This window comes from Neodiprion pinetum, chromosome 3 (assembly GCF_021155775.2).
Source record: "Neodiprion pinetum isolate iyNeoPine1 chromosome 3, iyNeoPine1.2, whole genome shotgun sequence".
Taxonomy (NCBI): Eukaryota; Metazoa; Arthropoda; class Insecta; order Hymenoptera; family Diprionidae; genus Neodiprion; species Neodiprion pinetum.
The window spans coordinates 36,913,544-36,932,322 of record NC_060234.1 but is presented as its reverse complement, the minus strand read 5'-3'; the positions used below and the strand labels follow the sequence as shown (position 1 = coordinate 36,932,322).

Here is an 18,779-nt window from a genome sequence, read left to right as displayed (position 1 = left end):
TTCCATCAATTATTCATCATTCCCTTTCAATTTTCAAATGGCTCTTATTGTAACCGTTCGTACCTAATTACATTACAATAATTTATTATCCACCGTTGTTGAACTATTCTTTTGTTCGAATTGTTATGCTTACTCACTAACGCAAGTCTCATTCTCGAGCAATGACTGATACAATTCTGCTTTAGAAAATCTGATTCAGAGAGTGTATACCTATATGGCTTTGATTTTTACGTAAATCAATTAGCGAAATCTCAGTATTTTAGACACTTACATGCTCCTATGGGTATTGAATTTTTTAGAAAATCAGAAGGTAGCGTACCATTTATCAAGATTTTTTTAAGGGCAGTGCCTACTTCAACTGGTCAAAACGAAAAAATATGCATATTGAACGTTACTTTACTGTTTACGCAAATTTTGACTTCAAAAACTGTATAAAATCTGTCAATATATTAATAGAGATATGTGACAACGTAGAAAACAACCAGTAGAAATTTTTTTCCAGCACAATTTCCAACAATCGACTCATTTCAAATTTTTGAAAGCAGTCGACGCTCTTACTACAAAACATAGTAAGTCACAGAAATTGATTTGTAACTTTATCGTTATTCTAATCACCATCGTGTTCAATATGTGTATTGAAAAGTATTCTTTAAAGTATATATAATATAATCATTGTTAAATTTCACGATCGCAGAACAACAATAACACATTATATTCACATTTTATTTGCATGGAATTAAAATTTTCTGGAATAGTTTATAAATTAGGTATTTACAGGAAGTAACTCACGAAGACGTTTCTGAATATGACATTGTTTATAAATTTTTCAATTTACAACTCCATTTTCGTCATTCTAGGACCTTTTTTTCGTTTTTCTTTTTTCGACCTCTTCTTTTGCTTGTTATTCGTATCCTCATTATGGATGGATTCTCCAGCAGCGTTCGACCAATATGGATTAAAATACCCAGGCTCGCGAGTTGTTATGTTGAGCTCTTGACCAACCAAATGTATCATTGTGTTAGTCGACTTATCGAGCAAGTGTCTGGTTTGATTAGCAAAGTTCCAAGACCACTGCATCATCGTATCCCATTGCGGCTGCGTGTTTAACACCCTTTGGCTAATCTCTGGTAAGTGAAGGATTATGTCGCCAAATAGTGCTGTATTTTCCAGAATATTGGATAAAGCTGAAATTGCAGTAGGGAAAAATTCAATTAAACCAACAAATCATAACTATTGAGAATTATCAGTTCCAGCCGAACGTTATTAGATCTCTTAGAATATGTGGGGTCAAGTACCGACTGTATATTAATATGAAACACGCTTACAACTTATGATCCAAAGTATGAGCATCAGGAATAAAATTGACTAGTAAACAGAATAACATCAGCTGATCAGTATAGGTAAGCTATGGAAATATCAAGATGCAGAGACACAGAAAAGTTTTTGTAATATTCAGTGACTACGTGGCATCCGGCGTTATGTTGGAATCAAAATCATTTTTCTCGTACCATCTCGCAGATTTGCATCCTCTGGAAATGGGGTGTTACCCGGCTCAAATTCAGCGCTTTCTAAAATATCTCGGCTTGTCTGGATGACGGAGAAAACTTTTTCAGCTAATACCATGATCATTTTATACTGTCTTTCGTAATTTTCCATTTTCCTTAATCCCCTAACAGCTTCTACATGTTCCTCACGCCGCCGGGCAAAGAGTCTTTTGACTATGCGATCAAAAATTCGGTCAAGGGTCAATCAATACGTATACAAGAGAAAATTTCGGTAAACATGAAATAAATTAATGTCAATAACTTTACAAACGAAGGATACAAAGTAGCTCATTCGGATCAGTTTGAACTGAATCACCGGCTGTAGATTCCCCCATGCCGATTGGTCTGGCCGGCGTCGTATTTTGCACCTGCGCCGTGCACGATGCGACAAATACAGGAAGATAAAAAGCAATCATCTTCGGTGTCTGCATATTGCAAGTGTTTTGCGTACGTTGTTTACATGCATGGGAAGCTATTTTGGAAAAACCTTCAGTACCATAAAACGAACCTGTTTGTGCTGTATCGGTAAGTTCTAAAAGAACTGTTTAAAATTACGACAGGTTACACGCGTGCACGGGTATATTTCAAATACGGCCATCTTGCAATTGGCGCAATCCGCGCCACGTAACGAACACTGAAGAAAATAGGGTGTAGAGACGACGCTAGCTGGGCACGACGCTTGTGACTGAAGATTATTTAATGCCAGGCTGAACACGGTGTAAAAATAATAAATCCTGACAGAGCCCGCGGCATCTTGGTCGTATTTAGTCGTCTCGACCATGTATTTTCTTATACTATGGTCTCGACCATGCAGTAGCGCGCTCAGGCTTGAAGTAGTTACCTGAAATTAATTTCCACGTACCTAACCGAATGATAAGCGGATATCGGTTACCAACTCGCGCTCTGCCGGATTTACAGTGAACAGTGAATAATGTAGGGTATGGTTACCATGGCGAACCTTAACTATCACTTACACGTTTCGACAACGTGTTTTAATGTAAACCAGGCTTCACGTTTTTCTCTCTCTGTCTTATCTTAACAGTGAACAATGAGTGAACCGTGGAGTGAACACATCGGCAACAAATATGGCCACCATGGGGGATGCGAAACTTGACGTTCGTATAATATTTAAATAAATTCTGTTATTAGCCAAAGTGGGTTGTGTTGAATGTGAATTTTTCTGATACTATTACTCCGTAAAATGTGTTTAAGTTAGCACAATCCGTTTTCGCGGATCGCTATCATTTTATTTAGAAATGAATAAATTAATATAACAACTGGTGGTTTAATCAGTGATGTGTCATTTTCATAAAATTTTACTTTACAGATGTATGATGATACGATCTACGCTGTTGATCCACAACACGTGGAAGGAGAGATGACAGTTGGCACCAGACAAAAAGCGAATATTGGGGAACCTGACTTCAACACCCTTGACGAACCGATTAGAGACACTATTGTTAGTTGATTGGTCAATGTTTTTACTCCACTTTGCAGACCTACAGTTAAATAACTTCTCCAATTTCCCTCCTAATACTGAAGTCTTAATATCCTCAAAACATTCAACTGCTTTTCTACTTCTTTCCATAACACATCTTGAGGCGTTACAAAATCACAACATCTATTAAGCTACATCACCTTGAATAATTTTTTCAGACTCCCATGTTGTCCAAATACCTACAAACTTGATGCGTATAGAAAGTAGAAATAATTTTAAAATTTTCCCTTCTTTCAGCTCAGAGATGTTCGAGCAGTTGGAAAAAAATTCTATCATGTATTATACCCAAAGGAAAAGAAGAGTTTACTCAAAGAATGTATGTGTATTTGAACAGCTGTTAAATTACGGGCTTATTCACTAACCTTGCGCGTACGGCTAATTACAAAAATAGGTGCCGTTCCATTTCAAACAGTTTACGAGTAGCCTGTGTCTAATACAAAAAATCAGTTGTCATTGGCAACCGCCGTTATTTCATTGTTACAAAATTACAATTACCTGTAGCGGAAGAGTTAGCAAATAAACTCGCTGGTTGAGTTTTATAATTATATTAACGTTTCTCTATGTCTTTAGGGGATCTTTGGGGACCTCTGGTACTTTGTACATTCATGGCGATGTAAGTTAGTTCCAAATCATATTCTTTCTTATTTGAAATTTCAATTACTCATTTACTAAACCTAAGTGACTGCATAATTTAATAGTCAACTTGATCATTTTTAACAGGGTTCTCCAAGGATCGGATGATGATGCAATCAACAAAAATGATGGTGGCCCAGAATTTGCTGAAGTATTTGTTATTGTTTGGATCGGATCTATGATCGTCACCCTTAATTCTAAATTGTTAGGAGGCAACATGTAAGTCAGTTATAATATTCAAATAATTTAAGTCAAAAGATCAATGGGATTAATATAGTACTTATTTACTTTGTTGAACTTGCTATTCAGTAATGTTGAAAATGCCATTTTTTCAATAGCTTCTTGAATAGCATTCTTTTACTATTATCGTTCTCCTCATGTTTCAGATCATTCTTTCAAAGTGTTTGCGTTCTAGGCTATTGCCTACTACCAACAACTGTTGCTCTCATTATTTGCAGAATCATTTTGTTGGTAGAACAAACTCTTGTTTGGTTCATCCTACGGTTTATTATTACGATAATTGGATTTCTCTGGGCTACATATGGTGAGTATTTCAATTTCAGTTACCATTCTGTCATAAATTTACTGGTCGTGCAGTATTAGAGCTCGCTTGTACAGTATAAAGAAATTATCTTATGAAAAGCAAAAATTTGTTAGCCCCTGTATCAAAATAGTCTTAAAGGTCCTAAAATTTTAAAGAAACATTATTGCATGTAAACTATCATGTTTCAGCTTCCATGGCATTTCTTGGGGATAGTCAGCCAGCTGGACGAAAAGCATTAGCAGTTTATCCTATTTTTTTGTTTTACTTTATCATATCGTGGTTAGTGATATCACACTCCACGTGAAAAATCTTAAACACAAAGAAGAATTGATTTTGACTTCAAGACTGTATAAAGCTGCACAAAGCCCAATAAAAGATTGACATTGAATTAACTGGCAAATTTGCTTGAAGATTAAAGCTGGTTCTGTCTTTCTCTTAATGCGGGTTAAAATCTTTCAAAGGTATGTAGCCTCTGAACCCTTTTTAACATCTGAATAATCAAACGTGATTATCAATATTCAACGTTGCATTTCCTAGGATTAAAAGTATTTTATTTTCAATGTCAAATGAAAATATGTAATATTTATTATATAAATAATAATATTAACGTGTATAACTAAGTGATAACTATTGAATAAGCATAAATCAAATGTTCCAATAAAAAAAAAGACATCAACACGAAATTCTATCTTTTTCTGCCTACTATTTAGATGTAAGAAAAATGCCTCTGTAATCTCTGGAAAAGTTCTCTGCTCTCCTGATGATTTGAATATGCTCGCAGTGCTCTTTGCACAACAATATAACTTGTTTGTAAATCTCCAACCTGTCAATTCAGTAGATAAAATGTAATATAAACTGACATTATACTGTAGCATAGTTTCTTTGGTCTCATTGATATTCAGCTACCACTCTAAATTATGAACATTTTGAGAAAAAAATCTAATACATTGCCTAGTCATCTGTTTCATTAGCCATTAAAAGCGTACCTCGTAAGCTAACTTTGCACTGTTGTAGTGTGGTTCATGTAAATAGCTGGCAAGATTTGCCGAAGCATGAAAATAAGTCCGAGCAGCTGTTACATTATTATTTCTAGATTCCAATACTCCAAGATTGTTGTAAGATAAAGCATGACTGTTATCTGCAGAAATTGCTAGTCTCAGACATTCCTGTGCCATGTGTATATCACCTACACTCTTGAAAATCCAAAGTATTAAATTGAACACATGTCGATACAAGTTTTAGATTTAAGGATATCGTACATACATATGTATGTAATATATTGTTATATTATGCAAACTTACAATGGCCACATGAGAAATATTATACCACACGTCAGCGATGTTCTCTTCTGTTGCAAGATTGAGTGCTCTCTCAAAGCATGATATTGTATGATCATACTGCTGAGCATAGAAACAGCACAAGCCCAAATTGGTGAAGAGTTCAGCATTAAAAACTCCCATTTGTAAAAGACGCCTGTAAATCAAATATCTCAGAGAGAACTTGAAAGTAAACTGTATGAAATATAATAGAAGATTGACCTTACCTATAATAACGCAATGCCGTTTCTGGTTGATCGTTATAAAAATGATGCATGCCAATGCTTGCAATAGCTTCGATATGTGCTGCATCCTCTTGCAGTACTGATTTATAATATTTCATAGACATTTGCATGTTATTTAAACCTTCAAAAACACGAGCCATTTCGGTCAAAATAGTTACCTGTTGGCGTATTTTTTTAAATTTTTAATTTACGTCTTGGAGTACGGTTTAATATGTGTGGATGAATTATGAAATATTAGGTAGGTGTAGTTCGTTGGAAGAAAGTTTGAATTTGGTACCTGAAGCATTGGTTATTAATTTATTATCTGTGTTCGATTTTTAACATGACTTACTTCATTTGAAAAATAATCGAGACCTCCTTTGCAAATATCCAATGCAGCAAATGGCTGATCTAATCTGATATATACCCTTATCAATCTAACAATAGTTTCAATGGTTTTATGGTTCTTCAAAGCAGATCTGAACTGATGCTCTGCATCTCGAGTTAGTCCAAGAGCATAATAACATTTACCCAACTGGACTTTCCACCACCAATCTTTAAATTGGCACGCTTGAGTTGCTTGGACTGCTAAATCAAGAGCCTAAAATTTCAGTGAATCTCATCTAAATGTTTTTGAGAGTTAGCACATAAGACGTTATGATCCCATTCTCCACTTACGTATCTCGCGTCGTGTTCATGATAGTAAATGTACTCAAATAAAGGTTTGGCAATACCAGGTTGAGCCGCATATTTTGATATATTTAAACGCGATAGCTGTATAAATGGTCCGTCAGGTTCTGTCAACATTGATGCTGTGCCAAGTCTGAAAATAATTAATCAGTATACAAACATGTGAACAGAAAATATTACTAATTCAAACGTATGGCCTTTGTCATATGTTTGACCTAATACTGCGGCCAGTATTTGCAGTGATTGGTCTTGCTGTTTTTGATGTTCTAGCTGTTCTCAAAGCTTGTTCCATGGTTTCTGATCTTGCAGATTGAGTTGCGGGTCGAACTACACCTGTGACTGGTCTACCTTCAACAATGCAAGAACAATCGTTTGACTCAATATTTTTGATGCTATATTATTCAGTGAATACTCGTAATGTTGAACTACAGTCTCTGTGATTGATTTTAGAGAATACCCTTAAGGGTTGAGCGGTCAAAACTCTCGTTAAAATTTTTTAGTGGTATACATTAGAGGTAATGCCAGAATGTTAACCTGATTCTGTTTTTGGCCGAAAACCTTGTCCAGGTAGTGAGGTGCCTGGATTCTTAAGTGATGTCCCTGGTCGAGGCATAGCAGCAATTGTGTCATTATCTAAAATACTTTCTGCTATTCCTTCTTCTTCACCTTCGATGTCATCCACGTAAACTTGAAGCGTCAAAGCACGCATTTTGAGAATCCAGATTGCCTGCATAAAACTATTATTGTTAATATCAAATAGTTGAAGACAATGTTCATTTACTGTGTGTCATTTCTTGAAAGATATGTGGAAATTATGCAATCAAAATATAATTATTAATAGCTATTTTAAGTGACTCACCTGATCCAACGGATTCTTCTTTAACAGAGTCGAACATATAACTGCACATTCTTCGTACTTTCGTCTGCTAAATAAACTGATTGCCGAATATAAGGGATCCATTGTCCAAGAAACAATAAGAATTTTTCCCGGCTCTGTTGTGTCAGGGGAGACTAATATTGATCACTTGGTAGAGAACTATCATGACCTGTTCTGCTGGACATATGTATATTGATTATTTCTGTCCTTGACAAAGAACAAAAAACACAATGAAAAGTGGAATTGCAGCTAGCCGGAAAATTGATACGACCAATTTTGTCATATTATGATTTTTAATAATACAATAATATAATGTTGCAGTTTTTTTCCATAGTATCTTGTATATTGCATCGCAGTATGTTATGAACTTCATCATCTTACGTTTCAATAAAATAAATGAAAAGCATTCTGCATGGCAAATTGCTCACTTCTGCCCTGAAATATTTTAAATAATCTTTTTGCACCTATAAAAAATACTTTAGTACCTACTATAAGAAGTATCTTGCGGCTGATGTCTGCATGACTATTCTAAACCATGACAACAAGGGTGGAAGGAGCTGGAGGGAATTGGAGAGAAGAGGAAATAGCAAAGTTACCTTTGATTCGTTTATAATTTGATAGCATCCTGTGAATGAATGTTTCCCCAAACAATACTGACAGCAGAAACATGGTTAGTGGAGAAATTCATGAAATTGTGATGTTACTGATATATTATCGTAAAACATTAACAGTTGAGTAAAACGATTCAAGTTTCCTATGCAGGACGTGACAAATATTCACAAAGTTATTTGGGCTGATATATTCATTCCATGAAACTAGTTGTTGAATATTCAGTAAATGATTGAAAATTTTATTTTAATCCTATAAATGCACTTGTTCAGCATTCAACAACAGTTCGAAGAATTTTACAACCAACAAAACATCGAAGAGCAATGTACAGAGGAAGATTTGATAAATTTGCATGAAGCTTTCTTGGTCAGTTCCTGCTTACTCTCTATCGTTCGCCGTATTCATATAAGTACAGAAAATATTCAGTATGACATATTTTATGAACAGTTAGGGAAACAATTTCAACTCATAAAACATTGACTTTCCACCTAACGACATTATTCATTACGATTCAAAGAGTGTAGTCAATTCAAAAACCCAATTGTTTTTATAGGCAAATGAAGGACAAGAAATAAGCGAGTTGCAACTCCAAGAAGCATTCAGAACTATACTGAAAATTCATATCCCGAATGATGAATTTCGAACATTATTCAAGAAGGTTCACACTCTTTAAAGATTATGTATCATTTTTTCATTTCTATATGATTTCTGGATACTTTTTGATTTTCATTAGATAAACTTGAGAAGAAATGGGTACACAACATGGGATGAATTTATAACTTATTTGCTGTTAGAGTTTCAACAAACAGATACAACCCTGCAGCGGCAAACACTGGAACCCCCTTTAACCGGTGAACCAGAGATACAAAGAACCCATCATCGTAGTGCGGTCTGCAGAATTGTGTTCTGTCCAGAAGTTCGCCCAGTGAGTGTCACCATAAGCTTATCAGTGATTCATTTTTAGAATATTTGGGTTCTCTCAATTTTTAGGATCGAACCTGGGATTTCCTGCAAGGTTGTTATTTAACAGCAAGTAGAGATGGTGTTATTAATTATTGGTCTTTGGATCTTGAATATGAGCGAAGCGTTCAATCAACAAATCGTAAGAATCTTTTTCGCCATGTTTCCTGATTTTTCTTATCATTTCACTTATTTTGTTCAAGAGATTTTAGCACACAAAGAAACCTAATTTTAATAGAAACTCCTAATTTAGACAATTATAGCCAATATTTCCAAAACATTTTTTTTTGACGCAGATATATCTTAATACATTTTTTGGGAGTGAGTATTGAATTGTAGAGCGCTAACTTTGAACTTTCAGCATATTTGAAAGTTTGTTCTACAACTATAACTGATATGATTGTACTACCCGATATTCAAATATTATGTACAAGTTCTTCGGAGCGTGACCTGCGGTTTTATGATACCATGGCAAGGAAATTTGATCTGAGAGTAATGGTACGTGTACACTTTCATTTTAACAAACATTCAAATTCTGGTACCATCAGGGCGCTCCAGTAGAGTAATATGTGTAGTAAAATTAGCATTTGTCGATATTGATTCCGAAAAATATACTGAATTTCGATTGTGCATTATTTCTGTACAGATATCAAGCTTAGAAAATGCAGTGGTATGCATGAGCTATTACTTTAGTCCCAATATTAAAGAAAACTCACACATTGTTTTGGGTGATATGGGAGGAACTGTCAAAGTGATGTCGTTTAGTTCTTTGCAGAAGGGACCTTTTAAACATGCTCCACGACATGATTTAATTCATCTTCGTTACGAAGCTGTGGCTAGAGTTAGCTTTGAAAACAACTGATTGAATTTCTTACACTGAAGTTAATTCAATACAGCTATTTCACGTTACTGTTAGTGATTTTTCAAATAATAGGGCGAACTCCAAGGCATGAAAGTTACAGAATTTAAAAACATTCACGCTGATTGGGTACGACAAGTAGGATATTATGGAAATCTGCGAGCATTCGTATCTTGCGGTATCTGCTCAGATCGTTCAGTTTTTCTCAGCGATGCAACTGGTACTAGGATGCAATACATATTCAATGTAGCAAAGGGAGTTTCATGCTTCGATTTCTGTGAAGGTTTGTCAAATTTACTTTAGCTCAATTTAGTACACAGGGAAATACTGGTTCGTGTTGCAATGCTTACTCCCAATTTGTAATTAATATTGAATCTACCCCTACAGAAGGCCATATTCTAGTGACGGGTGGCCCTGATTGTACAGTTCGTGTATGGAATCCGTTTGTGCCTAATAAACCTAACTGTATTCTCCAAGGACATCATGCTACTATTTGTACACTAATAACGCACAATGGTGGAAAACGGATATACTCTTTGGCCAAGGATAAATGTATCAAAGTATGGGATGTCGCAGCTCAAGCTTGTATGCAGGTTGAATATTCCGTATAGAGTTCACATTGGTATAATAAAAAAAAGTAGTGGTATCCATAAAAATTCAAATGAATTCTCAAACAGACTTACAACGGTCTACCAAGTGAACTTGGCGAACATACTCCAATGTCTGTCGTGTATAATTCGATAACGCAAAAACTGATAATAGCCAGTATGAAAATGATCATACTGACATGCGAACACGTGATAAATGCGGAAATATCTGATGGATATACGCACACGAAACCTGTCAGCTGCGTGCTTTATAACACCTTATATAAAGTTGTAAATATTAATGAATGTCCTAATAAGTCACAAAACAATTACATACAGTAAAAATTATAAAATTGGTCCACAATGTTACCTCTTTGTTAAACATTCATCAGGTTGTTACAACAGGCTTGGATTCTTGCTTCATCGTTTGGAATCCTTGGATAGGACGCCGCCTGTATCTTTGCAAAAATGCCCACTATAAGTTAGTGTATGGCGAACGAGTCCCCATTGAAATAACTGCTGCCAGTTTTGATACGTCGGAGCAGTTCCTCCTCACTGGTGCTAGAGATGGGACAATAAAAATGTGGATTTTTCATTCAGGAAACTGTATACGAAACATGAGCATTGAACCCCAGTGGTATGTTTTGTAAACCATACTCTCTATATTAATTTCTGTGATTTATAATTGTTTCTTCTATTTACACTAGTGAAATAACAAGCATTACCTGGTTATCGAACCGAATTCTTTGTACCGGTTGGAATCGCCACATTACCGAATTTGCAGACACCGAAGCTGGTGTGCATAAAAAGAATTGGGAAACCCGACACACGGATGACGTACTTTGTACTGCTGCAAATTACCCTCAAGCCCTAGCGACTGCATCATATAACGGCGAACTGATACTTTGGCGATTAGAGACTGGGCAGCCTTACAGAAGATATCGTGTTAACAATCCTACGGGAAGTTGAGTGATTGATAAAATCTACTTGTTCTTACAGCTTATTAAGAATTCTTTGATTGTTAATAAAGTTGAAACACTAATGATGTTTCATCTATTGTAACATAGGTATGCTATATCATACAAGAAAGAAACAAAGGAGAGATTAGAAATACCAATGAAGAGTCTCAAATCAAACGTAAAGACCATATTGTTGAAATCGTAAGGCTTGTTCCACAATTTAAAACTCGTATACATCTAAATTGTAACAAGAAATAATTTCCTTTCCAAGAAAAAGCTTACGCAAATTTCAAATTTGCATTATATAGTGCACCAAACAGGAATTAAATGCCTATTTTCAAATTGCACTCCATTTGTACCACATCTAGTTCAACAGGGAACAGAGATTATATTCAAATCCTAATACTAGATATTTATTTTTAGAGACGCAAACCTGAATGACGATACAGAAAATAATCCAGTATATACTTCCGACGATGAAGTATCTAAACATCAAAAGTCCGCATTGAGTTTTACAAGGATAGTCGGTGTATATGCTATGATTTTTCTCAATGTACGACCAGTTGCCCCCGATGTTGGCTCTTTATTGCTATCGTTAGAGAACGGGATGATCCAAGTGTGGACTCATCACCCTGCAGCTGGATATTTAACTAGTTTCTCTGCTATTCACATGTTGGGTGATTATGTGATGTCATTAGCAACAGATCCCGAAAATCAATATTTGATTACAGGTTTGATATAGTAATCGAAAATGTAATGAAATCAATCAATATTTGATATAATTATGGTTTCAATTTCCAATCGATCATCTCTTGTAACTGTGAAGTTTGAGAAACACTATATGAAGAAGATGAATCACAGTAAATTAACCCTGGTAACGAAACATTATTGATTAAACAGATAATATTTTCCTAGGACATACTGCTGGATACATAAAGGTTTGGTTGCTCTCGAACTATGTTTTACCACATCCTCCTAAGGTGTCTATAGCACTATTAAAACCGAAGTTTCCGTTCTTATGGAAAGATCGGATTGACGGACGTGCAAAAAGGGCTGTTCGAAATCAACCGCAGCCACTTTTACTTTCGTCCGTTCGTGCTCACTGTAAAACAATTAATTCTCTGCAATACATCCCAGAAGCAAGGCTGATTATTAGGTAAGGTTTAGTGGTGCTAATTATCGTATTCTCAATCGCTGTCTGTAGTAAAATTTACTTTGTCAATCACTCGATATACAAGACTAATAAAATTAATTTGAAAATAGAATATGAATTGTTCTAAACTCAATCTTGTGTATGTGTATGTACGTAAAGAGGCACATTAAGAAAACATGTACTTGTAATTAAATTTTTTGCAGTGGCAGTTCTGATCATACTGTTAGATTGTGGACATTGAATGGCCGTTACATTTCAACTTTGGGTACATTCAGGCCATGGTCCACGTTACTCCCTAACACTTGGGTGGAAAAATATTTTGGTTCATACAGATTGCCACCTGATATCAAAGGTGTCGGAAGTTTTACTACAATGAAGGTAAAATTGTGAGAGATGGGAAATTCAATAATATTTAACGATCTAGGGTATGATATTCGGGCTTCCCTTGAACGGAAAGGTATTTCAGTCTGACTGATGTTCGAACCAATAAAAATTGGTTGAAAGGCGAATTGTTTGGATAAATGAATATAATGAGCCATACATTATCGTACCATTTTTGTTAAGGTTTTAAATGGAGGTCAGATTCCACAGAAAACAGAAGGTAAGGCCGAAGAGGCTGAAATGCTGAAGGAGGTACCGGAACACGAGAGATACATGTTGTATGGCACAAGATTATCATCTCCTAAACTTGGGCATTATTACAAATTACCTGCCCGTTCTAATGCATATGGTGCACCGCCAATTCTGGATAGTTCACTAGCTTATGTAAGTATTACTTGAAGAAAGCGTGATATACAAATGTTGTACAGACATGTATGTAATACATCGACGTAATTCCGTTTATATTCAGATTCCCGTATATACACATCTAGTAACTCATGAATTACAGCCAATAATGATACCTCCAGTACCACAACTAATACAGAAATCGGTACCGTAAGTATTTGGTATGAATTTTTTAAACATAAAATAAAGAAAAGAAACAGATAATTGATATCTTATATGCTAGTAATAATAATAATAATGAAAATAGCATCGAAATTGATAAAGAGATATGTACTAATTATTATTATTCTTTTCTAACAGAACCCTGCATTCAAAAATCAAAGCAAAAGGTGTATCGAACCCTACAAAAGAAACTCAATCAAAAAGTTCACATTAAGTATGGTTCTGTAGAGAATATTATTGGAGATACTAAAATGAACGTCATTTTGTATTCATAATTTCATCATACATGAGGTACCATATGGAGTTTTCCCAAATTAACACCTAAATTAATTATTGTCAATGTCTACTAATGAATAAAATAGAGCATGTTCCTATTTTGGTTTATCTATTTCATTATTGATTTCAATGTATTAATAGAAAAAATTAATATCTCAGTTTATTAAAAAATAAATGGCAGTTCAGTAATGCAGCTAAAAATTTTGAAAGTAATTTTCAGTACAATACGGAATTAACGAATTCGTACACGTGCTGATAGATTATACGAATTAAAAAGTGACACATCACATGATATCAAATATTTTACTTCAGTAAGAAAATAATTAAAATATGTCACTATACCAAGTAATTATTTGCAATTCAAACTCTGACTACGTCAGTTCACTAACTGGCGAATTAAAGTCTAGTGTTTGACACTGATGAAAGAGTGGCTTTACGTTTGTTACATTGATAAATCATGACCTTGCCACTTTTTATTCATCTTTATACAAAGTATCATCTGAGCTTTAAAATTTTTATTATCAAATTAGATTATACTACTTGGTAGGTACATCGTATTCTATACTTTGAGCTCATCGATTTCCAAAGCAGTTTACATCATCCAGTGGATACTACATGTTCCAACTGAATACAAAGCAAAATTTGACTCATTTTTATCATTAGTATTAATATGTACGTCTAAATAATATAAAAGTAAAACTACTCCATTTGAATGATTGACGTCCATGTCAGCAAAACGATTATTCTCTATACATAATAGAATATCGTGGCGGTGTCTTCCAGACCGCACTAGATGTGCGTATTAGTCGTTTCTTGTCAATGCCTTGGAATATTTCTGTGAGATCCGGTGTACATTGTCTACTGCCAAAATACCCATATATTTCCCTAATTGGAATGTACTTTTGTAAGGCCAGCTGACCCCTGCGAACTTGGGCTGGAAACGACAATAATCGGAGTTAATTCATTAATCCAGATAATTTTCGAAGTTACAAAAAAATGAAATGCATAAATTACGGTTTGACGACAATACTTTGAATAATGTCAGACCTTGCAAAATGCGTCATGAAGTTATGAATTTTAATCAAAGGTATTTTTTTTTTTTTTTATACCCACCATTAGCCCAAGTAGGTACGGCATGCTTAGGCGCTTCCTCGTTATCTGTAGTATCATCATCTTCATCAGGTTCACTTTCTATTTTGTATGCAGCTGGACCTTGAGCTTGCGTTGGTACATTGTAAGTATTGTTATGTTGTTTCCCCTGTTAATTTTGATTCCAAGTAAGTACTAGTATCCACTTCACAGAAGTAAAACACAATATTGCTTTGATTTTTAGAACAAATATTAACAGTTTTCACTCTGTAGTTAACTTACTGTGCAGTTTAAATGTTTTAATGTGAGTGAACTTTTAGCAATGCTTCAATTTAGACTGTATGAAGATATTACTCACTTTTGCTTGATATTGAGCCTTGATTTTTGCAGCCTCAGCTACTGCTTGTTGCTGAGCCTTTGCTTCAGCCAGACGACGTAGATGTTGTTTTTCAGCAGCTTCCTGTTCTTTCCGTTTCTGCTCAGCTAATTGCCGCTCCATTTCTTCCTGCTCTTGTAATCGCTGCAACCGTATCTGTTCTTCTTGTTTACGCCTTTCTTCTTTTTCCTTTAAATATTTACACTAATAATTATGAATTATTGTTACTATTATTGATTCTTGGATTGTCAATATGCAAACCTGTGCCCGTTGAAGCTGCAAAATTCGCTTTTTTTCAGCTTCCTCACGTATCTTTTCTTGCATTTGCAGCGCAATTTTAGCCTTCTCTTCCCGTTCTTTTTCAGCCTTCATTCGTTTTTCCAGATCAAGTTTTTCTTTAGCTTCTCTAGCCATCTTATTCTTTAACTCCTTCTCTTCCCTTTTTCTGTGAAAGTTATTAAAGGGAAGGTAGGATGACTAACTCTAGCATTTTAATGGACAGTATTATAATTGGGAAAACAGATAATATTAAAGGCTATTACCTTTTTTTTTCTTCAGCTTGAATTTTCAGTGCCTCCTCCTTTTTCCGTCTTGCGTCTTCGTCATGTACTTTTCTTCTTTTTTCTTCAAATTTCTCTGCCAAACTCAATTTCTGAGCTCGTTTATTTGATTGAAGGAACGAGTCTACGTTCATAATGATATTTGTGCGAGATGCCGACATGGCTTTTGGGTACTGTAATGGATTTATTGCTATTACGGTTAGTTGAGAAATAGTTTTTAGTCGAGAAAACTGATAGGAAAACATCTTATGGTAGAGAAAATATAGGAAGTAAAAGAAATTTCTTACATTGGAAAAAGGCTGTACGCTCAATGGTGTGGGAGGCATGCGATTAAGAGATGTGGGAATTTGTAGACGACTTTTTCCAACTGGAGTTACTCTTTGTAGCTGCTTTTGCATCAGTTTCTCATTGAGTGTTAACATTGTACTGCCTTTTGTTGTTGTGTTGTTCGCATTTTCATTCTATAAATTCAACAAAATTTTATTTGCAGTGCTAATACAGAAAGTATGAATATGAGTGAACATACCTTCTGAAAGTGCTAATGGCAATATTTTTCGAATTTCAATAACGCTAAGTATACAGACGTTTCTGCTTACCTCTTTGCTGTCATCGACATCTTTTACCCTTTTAGCCAATGAAATCCTCTTTGCTTTGGCCAAAGATTTGCGCGCTAATTTTTGAGCAAGACTCTGAACAGACTGCGGAGGTTGAACGGTATTTCCTGAAGCTGCAGCAGCTGCCATTGCTCGAGTCTTCGTTCTTGTTAATCTAGTCGGAGCATCTACCTCTACAGGTTTGGGACTGTTAAAAACAACTTGCTCAAAAGCTTGGACTCGTTTTCTCACAGAATCCGTAGCATAAGGACTAAACAATGCATTTGATTTTAGAGTATTCTTCGTTGTTTGATCTACTTTAGAGCGATACCCTTGCTGCAAAATACCCCTAGTAACAGTTTTGACTTCCGGAGTACAGCCAACTTCATCCTCATCATCCTCCAGTCTGTCTTGATGAGCAGTGGCTTGAGTTTTTGCCTTGTTCAACAAACTGTCCAGTACAACAGTTACATTCATGTTGGATTGTTGATTAGCTTTTGACGGATACGGTAATTCTCGTGACTTTGACGATTCACGAGATTTTCGATCCAGGGTGACTGTAACGTCGATAATTTTAGTCGAATTATGAATTGGTGCAGGTTTACCAATAGCATCTTCATAAATCGACGACTCTAAAGTATCATCGATGTCTGATTTTTCCAAAGTTTCGTTAATAAGATTAGCCTTTTTAGCTGCAGGTTCTCCACTATGAGCCCTAAAAGTCTTGGATTCGACTGATAAATTTGGAGATGGAGACCTCTCCTGAGTACGTTTACGTTTGCTGTTTGAAACTCGTTCTTCAGGTTCTGAATTTTTGTGAGCATTTTCAAGTTTCAAAACAAATGTACTGTCTTTCATTTCTGACGTCGCCCTTTGGCCATGTTTCTTCTTCTGAATGGATGTTTTTCTAGCTTTGGATTGCCTAAGCGGTAGATAATCTTCATTCTCTGAACTACTTGAAGCTTTCACATTGTCCTAAAAATTTGATGTCATATGATTATCAATACTTAACAATAGTTTGTAGTAAATACTAGCTCAGGTGAAAATTTGGAAACAACTGTATATTCTTTGCAACTGACTGTTTTTTCATAAAAACTTCTTTGATAGCTAGTTTACTGGCTTGTAGAATATTGAGAAAAATATTATGCAGACCTCTTGACATTGTGGTTCAGATTCATCTTCAGCTTCAGGTCTTCTTAGTTTAGTATTAAGAGTTAAAGACTGTTGCTGCTTTATGCTCCTTGAAGCTTGTCTAGATGCCGTTCTTCTCGATCTACGAGTAGACGTTTTACCATCTTCGTCATCAGTTTCTGCTGGTTCAATTGGTGCAGAGATGATGCTGGTCGTCCGAGTGACTTCAAATGTAACAGCTTCATCCTCGTGAATTGTTTCGATTCGTTGTGCTGGATGCTTGCGATTAACTTTTGGAGTTTTCGGCAGTAATGGACCATTGTTTGAGTCTGGAACTTGGGACACCAAACGACGCAAAAATGTCAGGTTTTCATGGAGTGAATCTTCGATTTCCTTTTCATTAGCTTTACCAAATTCGCTTAAATCGACCAGTTGTTGTTGAAGGAAATTGAACACCTTTTCCTTCGTCCAGCCCTCCATTATTTTGTAGATCCTGGAAGGAATAGAAAATCGTTAATGAGCACCAGTTTCTACAACTTAAAAATAGAATTTCTTTCATAGATCTAAAGCTCGGTATTTATGTGCCTAAGTTTATATGTATAGATTTAATTTACGTACATAATATTCACGTGAAACGGAAAGCTTTTGGAAATTAAGACGTAGGTCTTTAATATAACTGTTTTTTTGCACCTGTGTATTTACTGCCAAAATTAGCTTTGTTCCTCTGGCACAGAGCAAGTATATTAAGTGCTTTCCATAAATTATTAGATCGGTTTGAGGAACAGTTCGTTCAACTCCTGTTAATGATATCCTAAACGTAAGCTGGCTCAAAATCATGAAGCCATGCAGCGCGGTATTTACTCAATGGAATCTCATCAAAACGTTCAATCGAGATCGAGACTGCAACTACTCGTAGTGAAAATGAAACTAAAGCTTCAACGTCGGCTTTAAATCATTAATAGCGATAAATTATTAGAATCCCCTACAAATTCAAAATAATATCACCACTTAAAAGAGGCTACGAACGTCAACACTTCACTGGCATCCCGATCCTGTTGGCAGTTTCACACAAAATAACGTCTCTTTCGTTTAAATTTTACCAGCTAGCGCCATCTGTGACAGACTGCACTTATTTTCTTTTCTACTACCCACTGATATGTGTATATATATATCAGTGCTCCTACCACTTAGATAAGGTTCTCAACCTGTTCTCAACCGTAAGTAAGCGCTATAACGTACTTTTACACTTTCATATACATAGATATATTCATCAGCTGCACTTTTTTTACATTCTTGACAAATTTGTATCGGTGCAGCCAAAGGGTGGATTGTTGCAATATATCAGCCCTTATA

At 35.4% G+C, this 18,779-nt stretch overlaps 5 protein-coding genes across 8 annotated transcripts; 2 read left to right on the top strand and 3 right to left on the bottom strand.

Annotated features, from left to right (window-relative positions):
* Positions 1-704: 704 nt before the first annotated feature.
* Positions 705-2,406, bottom strand: LOC124215646 (coiled-coil domain-containing protein 134). 2 transcript variants are annotated; one of them, XM_046619272.2, is made up of 4 exons: positions 2,053-2,405; positions 1,825-1,912; positions 1,509-1,718; positions 705-1,184 (listed from the first exon to the last, which is right to left on the bottom strand). In XM_046619272.2, exons 2-4 carry the CDS (start codon positions 1,877-1,879, stop codon positions 832-834), a joined length of 618 nt encoding a protein of 205 aa, XP_046475228.1. In that variant the 5' UTR covers positions 1,880-1,912; positions 2,053-2,405; the 3' UTR covers positions 705-831. The 2 variants fall into 2 exon arrangements, with proteins under 2 accessions (XP_046475228.1, XP_046475227.1); XM_046619271.2 differs by having other exon boundaries at positions 1,825-2,406.
* On the top strand, positions 1,958-4,752 carry LOC124215647 (protein YIPF6). Its single transcript, XM_046619273.2, has 8 exons — positions 1,958-2,069; positions 2,587-2,659; positions 2,872-3,003; positions 3,280-3,358; positions 3,613-3,655; positions 3,763-3,894; positions 4,062-4,219; positions 4,408-4,752. Exons 2-8 carry the CDS (start codon positions 2,630-2,632, stop codon positions 4,521-4,523), a joined length of 690 nt encoding a protein of 229 aa, XP_046475229.1. The 5' UTR covers positions 1,958-2,069; positions 2,587-2,629; the 3' UTR covers positions 4,524-4,752.
* BBS8 (tetratricopeptide repeat protein 8) lies at positions 4,715-7,516 on the bottom strand. Its single transcript, XM_046619270.2, has 9 exons — positions 7,309-7,516; positions 6,984-7,176; positions 6,665-6,797; positions 6,438-6,582; positions 6,112-6,360; positions 5,763-5,938; positions 5,521-5,692; positions 5,206-5,412; positions 4,715-5,042 (listed from the first exon to the last, which is right to left on the bottom strand). The coding sequence occupies exons 1-9, from the start codon at positions 7,408-7,410 to the stop codon at positions 4,926-4,928; spliced, it is 1,494 nt and encodes a 497-aa protein (XP_046475226.1). The 5' UTR covers positions 7,411-7,516; the 3' UTR covers positions 4,715-4,925.
* WDY (WD repeat-containing protein WDY) lies at positions 6,325-13,667 on the top strand. The gene is made up of 19 exons (XM_069134398.1): positions 6,325-7,996; positions 8,208-8,301; positions 8,489-8,593; positions 8,669-8,860; positions 8,926-9,037; positions 9,257-9,393; positions 9,542-9,736; positions 9,830-10,037; positions 10,142-10,347; positions 10,432-10,632; positions 10,734-10,978; positions 11,049-11,305; positions 11,428-11,501; positions 11,710-12,031; positions 12,216-12,456; positions 12,657-12,831; positions 13,018-13,218; positions 13,304-13,389; positions 13,540-13,667. Exons 1-19 carry the CDS (start codon positions 7,962-7,964, stop codon positions 13,613-13,615), a joined length of 3,162 nt encoding a protein of 1,053 aa, XP_068990499.1. The 5' UTR covers positions 6,325-7,961; the 3' UTR covers positions 13,616-13,667.
* On the bottom strand, positions 11,473-18,570 carry Incenp (Inner centromere protein). 3 transcript variants are annotated; one of them, XM_046619262.2, is made up of 9 exons: positions 18,117-18,570; positions 17,448-17,919; positions 16,299-17,270; positions 15,990-16,163; positions 15,685-15,875; positions 15,404-15,587; positions 15,125-15,331; positions 14,791-14,935; positions 11,473-14,611 (listed from the first exon to the last, which is right to left on the bottom strand). In XM_046619262.2, exons 2-9 carry the CDS (start codon positions 17,904-17,906, stop codon positions 14,418-14,420), a joined length of 2,526 nt encoding a protein of 841 aa, XP_046475218.1. In that variant the 5' UTR covers positions 17,907-17,919; positions 18,117-18,570; the 3' UTR covers positions 11,473-14,417. The 3 variants fall into 3 exon arrangements, with proteins under 3 accessions (XP_046475218.1, XP_068990951.1, XP_046475217.1); XM_069134850.1 differs by having other exon boundaries at positions 18,453-18,570; XM_046619261.2 differs by having other exon boundaries at positions 18,045-18,569.
* Between the last annotated feature and the right edge of the window lie 209 nt (positions 18,571-18,779).

What these genes read in the sequence shown, in the direction of transcription:
- LOC124215646 (XM_046619271.2), bottom strand. Translation starts at nt 1,975, where the DNA reads ATGCAGACACCGAAGATGATTGCTTTTTATCTTCCTGTATTTGTCGCA. An exon ending in TGATCCGAATGAGCTACTTT is followed by an intron (nt 1,719 to 1,824) that starts GTATCCTTCGTT and finishes TTGATCGCATAG; the next exon opens with TCAAAAGACTCTTTGCCCGG. An exon ending in GGATGCAAATCTGCGAGATG is followed by an intron (nt 1,185 to 1,508) that starts GTACGAGAAAAA and finishes CTGCAATTTCAG; the next exon opens with CTTTATCCAATATTCTGGAA.
- LOC124215647 (XM_046619273.2), top strand. Translation starts at nt 2,630, where the DNA reads ATGGCCACCATGGGGGATGCGAAACTTGAC. An exon ending in TGGGGGATGCGAAACTTGAC is followed by an intron (nt 2,660 to 2,871) that starts GTTCGTATAATA and finishes TTTACTTTACAG; the next exon opens with ATGTATGATGATACGATCTA. An exon ending in AAATTGTTAGGAGGCAACAT is followed by an intron (nt 3,895 to 4,061) that starts GTAAGTCAGTTA and finishes CTCATGTTTCAG; the next exon opens with ATCATTCTTTCAAAGTGTTT.
- BBS8 (XM_046619270.2), bottom strand. Translation starts at nt 7,410, where the DNA reads ATGGATCCCTTATATTCGGCAATCAGTTTATTTAGCAGACGAAAGTAC. An exon ending in ATGAACACGACGCGAGATAC is followed by an intron (nt 6,361 to 6,437) that starts GTAAGTGGAGAA and finishes CTGAAATTTTAG; the next exon opens with GCTCTTGATTTAGCAGTCCA. An exon ending in ATATTTCTCATGTGGCCATT is followed by an intron (nt 5,413 to 5,520) that starts GTAAGTTTGCAT and finishes TGGATTTTCAAG; the next exon opens with AGTGTAGGTGATATACACAT.
- WDY (XM_069134398.1), top strand. Translation starts at nt 7,962, where the DNA reads ATGTTTCCCCAAACAATACTGACAGCAGAAACATG. An exon ending in AATTTGATCTGAGAGTAATG is followed by an intron (nt 9,394 to 9,541) that starts GTACGTGTACAC and finishes ATTTCTGTACAG; the next exon opens with ATATCAAGCTTAGAAAATGC. An exon ending in AAATCAATATTTGATTACAG is followed by an intron (nt 12,032 to 12,215) that starts GTTTGATATAGT and finishes ATATTTTCCTAG; the next exon opens with GACATACTGCTGGATACATA.
- Incenp (XM_046619261.2), bottom strand. An exon ending in TGCAGCTTCAACGGGCACAG is followed by an intron (nt 15,332 to 15,403) that starts GTTTGCATATTG and finishes AAATATTTAAAG; the next exon opens with GAAAAAGAAGAAAGGCGTAA. An exon ending in CGTACCTACTTGGGCTAATG is followed by an intron (nt 14,612 to 14,790) that starts GTGGGTATAAAA and finishes TGTCGTTTCCAG; the next exon opens with CCCAAGTTCGCAGGGGTCAG.